This window comes from Astatotilapia calliptera, chromosome 20 (genome assembly GCF_964374335.1).
Source record: "Astatotilapia calliptera chromosome 20, fAstCal68.1, whole genome shotgun sequence".
Lineage (NCBI taxonomy): Eukaryota > Metazoa > Chordata > Actinopteri > Cichliformes > Cichlidae > Astatotilapia > Astatotilapia calliptera.
In genome coordinates this window covers 8,918,104-8,926,007 of record NC_137441.1, presented here as the reverse complement: position 1 = coordinate 8,926,007, position 7,904 = coordinate 8,918,104, and the positions used below count along the sequence as shown (strand labels likewise).

General features: G+C 42.6%; 1 protein-coding gene across 1 annotated transcript; it reads left to right on the top strand.

Moving 5' to 3' along the window:
• Positions 1-836: 836 nt before the first annotated feature.
• slc52a3-1 (solute carrier family 52 member 3-1) lies at positions 837-7,086 on the top strand. The gene is made up of 4 exons (XM_080295003.1): positions 837-963; positions 2,708-3,723; positions 6,138-6,261; positions 6,469-7,086. Exons 2-4 carry the CDS (start codon positions 2,735-2,737, stop codon positions 6,679-6,681), a joined length of 1,326 nt encoding a protein of 441 aa, XP_080151129.1. The 5' UTR covers positions 837-963; positions 2,708-2,734; the 3' UTR covers positions 6,682-7,086.
• The last annotated feature ends 818 nt before the right edge of the window (positions 7,087-7,904 follow it).

Sequence of the window (7,904 nt, the reverse complement as noted above, 5' to 3'; positions counted from 1 at the left end):
GACCTGGAGGTTGAGTGTGTACGCTCATTTTATATAGTCATAAAAAGTTTGGTCATGCTGCAGACTCCAGTCAGGACTCCAGTCCAGTTTTCCCTAATGTGACTGTAGCATTAGTGAGTTAAGCTCAGTTTACCAGAACAAGGTATTTTGGCTCTGTTTTACAGGAGGACCATGATGTTTTAATACCAAATAGACACAATGAAGTGGCTACTTTTCCAGAATAATTTGGTACCAGTGTTTTTCAAAGGACTGATTTGTCAAAGCTCGGTTTCTGTAGAGTTGGTATTGGAAATATAAGACCCCATAAACCTCATCTAGTGTTTCACTTTGGGCTACAGGTTGGTATTGTCAATTAATATGAGCCTTGCTTTTGAGCTTGTCTATATTTTGGCAAATTGGCATGTAAAACAAGACGGATTAGATATTAGGAGTTCTTTCTTGAGACTTCCTCATGAATATATCGAACAAAAATGTCTTGTAATTTCTAAGCAGGTTTTTGGAGGCTTGTTTGCATTCACTCTAGATATAAAGGTAATCCTGGAAGTTTAAATTCACTCAATCTAAAAAATACAACTATGTGTCTCTTTTTAATTATGCTGAAGGCTGAATTGTGATTCTTTTTTGGCACTTTGGTATCTTCCCTTTAACTTTCAGATGTTAAACTCCCCCCTGTAGCTGCGTTTGAACAGTCAAAAACAATTATTACTTTTATTTTTTTATTGTCTTATTCTTTTTAGCTGTCTGTGCGAGCTCCTCAAAGTGCTAAAGACTAACTTGACCTTAATAAAGGAAGACACTACCCCCTGTTATCTGGTGGAGCTGATCATTGGTGCAGGAGTGGACTCTGACCTACACAGCAGCCACACGAGTCCCACCAGCATGTGCTTATGCAAGACCAGTCAGTAATCTTTTTGTAAGATGACAGCAAGTCCTATTCAGCGCCTCCGAGGATTAAAACAACTTGTAAGTACATTTTTGTATCTAAAAGGAAGTGCATTTACTCGAGAGCTCAGTACTGAGTGCGTGCAAACACTGTAATTTCTGTTTTTCTTTTAACCTCATTATCTCAACTGACCACACCACTTAAAGTACAGTATAAGACTGTGTTTGTCAGCAACCTCAGTGTCAGCTTCTTCAAATTCTGTTTATCACAAGACTGCCTTCTGACTTATTTCATCATGAGATCAGTTTGAAAGCCACACGCATGCACAAAGACAGAGTGAAAATGTGAAGAGGAAGAGATGGGCAGGCACATATGGTTTGTTGAATTCCTCGACAATGTCTGAAAGTAATGTGAAAATTGTACCAGCCACTGCAGGTGTGAACCCTTCTTAATGCTGAAAAGGTTGTTATTTATTTTGGGTAATGACTAACTACCACTACACTGTATCGCAGGTATCAGTGGGATAAAAGTATTTCTGTTTTATGCTGATTTACATTTGTAACATGAGTCTACATTTATTATGTTATGAGAAGAAATAAAGAAACAAAATATAGCATCAGAAATATAAAATACGATCCATTTCAGCAAATTAACTACAAAGTAACGATGAGTTGCTTCAGCTTTACTGGCTACAACAATAAAAGACATCTCAGGCATGAAAGTCTATACAGGTGAGGAAAGCATGACTGACAGTGTGGTAGACAGCGGGACCACAGGTACTGCTTGTCACATTACTTAGCTTCTAGTTTACTTATATTGCCAGCAGTTGCTGTACAAAGGAACAGGTTTCTGTTTGAGATCTCTGTCTGTTGGTACCGTTATCATGAACTCAATATCTCGAAGAACTTGAATGAATTTCTTCACATGACATTTATCTTAACTTAAGAATGAGCTTATCAGATGTTAGTGGTCAATGATCAAGGTCGCTGTGACCTCACAAAACATGTTTTTGGCCATAGCTCTTAGACTGTGATGGCATTTTATATGTAAAAGGTCAAAGGTCAAGTTTAGACCTCAACTTCCCTTGCTGGCAGAGGCATAAAACCAGAAGGGAGTAGTTATAATTTGTTTCAAAAGAATTTCTTTTGTTTCAAAAGAATGCCGACTATTATTATTATTATTATTATTATTATTATTATTATTATTATTAAAGTACCGGTAGTACAAACAACAAACAAACAAGAAAACACCCACAAATATTTCAGAAAATTTAGTGTTTTTTCTCTTTGTTTTTTAAAATGTCAAATATTGTATAACAAGACAGAACAACAAATGTGAATGGATTTTTTTCCTCATACTTAACTAACTCAAGCCCTTCATTGAACTACCAAATAAACACATTGGTACTCTCTTTCTGCTCAGACACGTGGCAGCACTTCTGCTATAATTTTGTTCGTGTTTAACAAAATAAAAATGCAGACATAAGTGGACACATTAGTTTTTGACTGCTAGTGAAAATTGTTTACAAATAACTCTCACTGAACTAGCACAGTCAATCCCTCAACATGTTTGTACTCTCTGCTCATATTGCCTTCATATTAAATAATTTTATTATTAACATTGCACTCAACAACAAACAAATCCTTCCTAACAAAAAAAAGTAACTTCAAGGGCCAAACTGCATTATATTTCTTCACATCAATATACAGGCCGCGAGTTTGAGACCCCTGGTATTTACTCTGAGTTTGGGAACACCCAGACACAACAGCATTACACAGCACTTTTCTTACATACTGATGCATCCTTATTAATTTATTTCCACAGACTTTTTCACACTGATCCACCTGCAGTATGGCTCTGCTCGTCCACTTTCTGGCCTGCGCCTTTGGCATTGGCTCCTGGGTGGCTGTGAACGGACTGTGGGTGGAGCTGCCGCTCATTGTCAACGCACTCCCTGAAGGCTGGGATCTACCCTCCTACCTCACAGTAATTATCCAGTTTGCTAACGTGGGACCTCTGCTGGTCACCCTGATGCACAAACTGTACCCAGGGTGTCTTAAAGAGTATATTGTCATTTACTCCATCCTCTCCATCGGTGTCCTGTCCTGCATCCTGCTTGCCTTCTTCTGGGACAGGACCACGATTTTTATAGGGGCATCACGTAGCACAGCCTTCTTTATCATAACTTTCTTCCTTTCTCTGGTGGACTGCACTTCTTCAGTTACCTTCTTACCTTTTATGATGCAGCTTCCAGCAAAATATATTACCACTTATTATATTGGAGAGGGGCTAAGTGGTTTCATTCCTGGTGTAGTTGCTCTAGCTCAGGGTGTGGGTATGGCCAAATGCGTCAACTCTTCTGAGACTGCAGGAAACCACACAGGATCATTACATACGGAGTATCTTCCCCCAAACTTCTCCACCGAGGTGTTTTTCTTCATCCTAGCAGCCATGATGTGCATAAGCCTGGCTGCTTTTGTTGCACTGAACAGACTCCCTCGGACATACGAGCTGTCCACTGAGAACCTTGTGCAGGATACAGTAGTGTCTGTCAGCTCCTATCTGTATAACTCAGGGGCTGATCTTGATGGAGGAAGCGTAAAAAACAATGGTGAGGCGGTTGCCCAGGGCAGACATCTGGTGGCAAAACCTTCCGTGTACCAGCTGACCTTCATTTACTTTCTGGTGGTGTGGGTTAATTCTGCAACCAACGGCCTGCTTCCCTCTGTGCAAACATACTCCTGTATGCCATACGGGAACCTGGCCTATCACCTCTCTGCAGCTCTGGCATCAGTGGCCAACCCAGTGGCCTGTACTCTTGCAATGTTCATCCAAAACAGGTAATAATGTTTTATTATTGTAAGTCTGTATGAAACGAAAAGTGAAGTGTCCCGATGAACACCGAAGCAGTTTTGACTTCCTCTGTTCAGGGTAAAATCTGTACCAAATCAAAAACACGTGAATCAATTTGCTATGTTGGTAAATAGTTTACAGATGCATTTACTGAACATAACTCATAACTCATAAACGCTGGTCCCCTGGCCTGCAGGTTATGGGTCCACAGCTTGATCTGCAATAGACACTGGAAAGTACACTGAACAAAAATATAAACGCAACACCTTTGTTACTGCTCCCATTCCCCATGGGATGGACGTAGAGACCTAAAATTCATTCCAGATACACAATATAACCATCCCTCCCAAACAGTGGTCACAAATCAGTCCAAATGTGTGGTAGTGGGCACATCTGCTATATTGAGATAATCCATCCCACCTCACAGGTGTGCCACATCAGGATGCTGATCTGACATCATGAGTAGTGCACAGGTGTACCTCAGACTGCCCACAACAAAAGGCCACCCTGGAATGTGCAGTTTTGTCTCACAGCAAAATGCCACAGATGCCACAAGCAATGAGGGAGCGTGCAATTGGCATGCTGACAGCAGGAATGTCAACCAGATCTGTCGCCCGTGCATTGAATGTTCATTTCTCAACCATAAGCCGTCTCCACAGGCGTTTCAGAGAATATGGCAGCACATCCAACCGGCCTCACAACCGCAGACCTCGTGTAACCACACCAGCCCAGGACCTCCACATCCAGCAGGTTCACCTCCAAGATCGTCTGAGACCAGCCACCCAGACAGCTGCTGGAACAATTGGTTTGCACAACCAAACAATTTCTGCACAAACTGTCAGAAACCGTCTCAGGGACGCTCAACTGCATGCCCGTCGTCCTCATCGGGGTCTTGACCTGACTCCAGCTCGTCGCCGTAACAGACTTGTGTGGGCAAATGCTCACATCCGATGGCGTCTGGCACGTTGGAGAGGTGTGCGCTTCACGGATGAATCATGGTTCACATTGTTCAGGGCAGATGGCAGCTGAGAATGTCCCAGTTCTTGCATGGCCAGCATACTCACCGGACATGTCACCCATTGAGCATGTTCGGGATGTGCTTGACCGGCGTATACGACAGCGTGTACCAGTTCCCACGAATATCCAACAACCTCGCACAGCCATTGAAGTGGAGTGGACCAACATTCCACAGGCCACAATTGACAATCTGATAGACTCCATGCGACGATGTGTTGCACTGCATGAGGCAAATGGTGGTCACACCAGAGACTGACCGGTTCTGGGTCCCCAGACCCCCAATAGCGCAAAGAACTGCACATTACAGGGTGGCCTTTTGTTGTGGGCAGTCTGAGGTACACCTGTGCGCTACTCATGATGTCAGATCAGCATCCTGATGTGGCACACCTGTGAGGTGGGATGGATTATCTCAATATAGCAGATGTGCCCACTACCACATATTTGGACTGATTTGTGACCACTGTTTGGGAGGGATGGTTATATTGTGTATCTGGAATGAATTTTAGGTCTCTACGTCCATCCCATGGGGAATGGGAGCAAAGACAAAAGTGTTGCGTTTATATTTTTGTTGAGTGTATATAATGGACACTGAAGAATGGCCATCTAATTTAGGGTCCTGGGAAGAGCAAAGCCTATCCCAGTTGTCATAGGGGTAGAAGCAGGGTACACCCTGGACAGGTTGCCATGACCATTCATGCTCATTCACACCCAATTTACAATCAAAAGTTAGCCTAACATGCACGCACATGTTTTTGGATTATGGGAAGAAGTACCCACGCAGAGCTGGGGGGAACATGCAAACTCCACAAAGAAAGAAAGCTGGCTGGCAGACTCAAACCCAGGAGCGTCTCACTGTGAGGCAGCAGTGCTTACCACAGCACCTGCAAAAAGTAGGTCAGATTGTAAAATGAACCTACTGCTCCTCTAATCTATGACGTCAGTAAACACTTTCCTTATTGTAGTCTCAATCTTTAGTCACATCTAAGAGCATAAAGGTTGTTGTGACGATTACAGTTACAAAAGGCTGATTAAGCATGTTTACTGGGTATGATACTACAGCACCTTAGCATTGAAGACAAAGACACTTTTTTCATCTAATTTGGATTCCCCAAATCTTACATTTTCTACAGAGGAGTGTAGATTTTATCCCCATCATGATTTTTGTAAGCTCTTTGGAAAAGAAGTGTTTACCATACAGCAAGCAAACTCTACTTTAGTGTATTTACAGGTACCTGATTGTTATTAACAAGTTTTTTCCCCCACTGTCACTCAAATATTTGCTTGGGCACAAGGTCCATTGAATTATTCACTTGAAAGACAAGTTGCCTTTGGATTCAGAGAAATTAACTAACTGCTGCTGATAACAGACGTCTTTTGCGCCCAGGTCGCTGGTCTTTCTCGGCCTTCTGGCGGTGGTGGGGACAGGATTTGGCAGCTATAACATGGCCATGGCAGCTATGAGTCCCTGTCCCTTGCTTCATGGGTCTGCAGTGGGAGAGGCGATAATTGTGAGTGAAACGCAAGCATGTTCTTTGTACAAAAGTACAAAACCTCCTTCATAAACATCCTGAGCGTTGAACTCTGCTCACTCATAACTTATGATGAGGCAACATCATTACTCAGTGTGAAATCAGAGTCTATTTTTTAGACTGTTAAAATAATGATTAACATCCAAATGAGCTGCTGAGTCTGTGTTCTTGTTTTACTCTCACCAGGTGCTCTCATGGCTCTTCTTTACTGGGACATTGTCTTATGTCAAAGTCATGGTGGGTGTCATCCTGAGAGACCGGAGCCACAACGCTTTGGTCTGGTGTGGAGCTGCGACACAGATGGGTTCACTAGTGGGCTCCGTCATTATGTTCCCGCTGGTTAACATTTACCAGTTCTTCAAGTCAGGAGACTTCTGCAACACCGAGTGCCCTCTATGACTGATGACGAGCTGCAGACTTTGTTAGATTAATTTAATCTTTTTTTGCAAGAGATGTAGATGAAAGGCGCTCTCATGACTATAAACAAAAAGTGAAGCCAGAACTGTTTCTGGCATGTCACTCCCTCACTAACAAACATGCTGCATCTTGTTTTTAATCAAGGCACAAATTAACACACAAGTGGTTATGCAGTCCTGTGAAAAACAAAATACACTCTATGATTCAGTTGTTTGTATGACCACCTTTAGCTGCAATAACTTGAAGTTATTGTTTTCTATATGACTTTATTGCTCTCTCACACCGCTGTGGCCCACTCTCCTTTACTGCCTTGCTTTAGTTCATTGAGGTTTGCAGGCATTCATTTATGCACAGCTCATAAATACACAGTATTTCAATCAGGTTGAAGTCTGGACTTTGACTGGGTCATTGCAACACCATGATTCTTTCATTCTTTCTTCTACTCTTGTAGATTTGCTGCTGTGCTTGGGATCATTGTCCTGTTGCACGACCCATTTTTGGACAAACTTTAACTGTCGGCCAGGTGGCTTTGCATTTGGCTCTAGAATATTTTGGTGTACAGAGGAATTCCTGGTTGACTCAGTGAGTGCAAGGTTCCTAAGTCCTGTGGCCTCAAAACAAACCCATATAATCACCCCTCCACCACCGTGCTGACAGCTGGAATGAGGTGTTTGTGCTTATGTGGTAAATGTGATTTCCGTCAAATGTGGCGCTGTGCACTGTGGCTAACCATCTTCACTATGATCTTGTCTGACCAAAAGACATTGTTTCAGAAGTCTTGTGATTTATTGCAACTTGGCAACCTTAAGCTGTGCTGCCATGTTCATTTTAGAGACAAGAGACTTTCTTCTGGCAGCCTTCCAAACTGGCCATACTTGTTCAGTCGTTTTCTAATTTTTTATCGTCATGAACGTTAACATTTAACATACTAACTGAGGCCTGTAAGGTCTGAGATGTAGCTCTTGAGGTTTTTGCAGTCGTTGGGCATTGCCGTCTGACCTTGGGGTAAATTTACTAGGACATCCCTTGCTGGGAAGATAGTGGCATTGTGCTAACACACACCTGAATGCTCCAGACCAGCAAACTGCCCAAACGTTAGCTTTTATAGAGGTGGTCACACTTGCTGCATTTGATTAGCAGCACCTGGCTGCTTCACATCATCTTAATTCCTGGGGTAGCAGTAAAGGTGTGCTTAGCCCTTCAGG

What these genes read in the sequence shown, in the direction of transcription:
- slc52a3-1 (XM_080295003.1), top strand. Translation starts at nt 2,735, where the DNA reads ATGGCTCTGCTCGTCCACTTTCTGGCCTGCGCCTTTGGCATTGGCTCC. An exon ending in GCAATGTTCATCCAAAACAG is followed by an intron (nt 3,724 to 6,137) that starts GTAATAATGTTT and finishes TTTTGCGCCCAG; the next exon opens with GTCGCTGGTCTTTCTCGGCC. An exon ending in CAGTGGGAGAGGCGATAATT is followed by an intron (nt 6,262 to 6,468) that starts GTGAGTGAAACG and finishes TACTCTCACCAG; the next exon opens with GTGCTCTCATGGCTCTTCTT.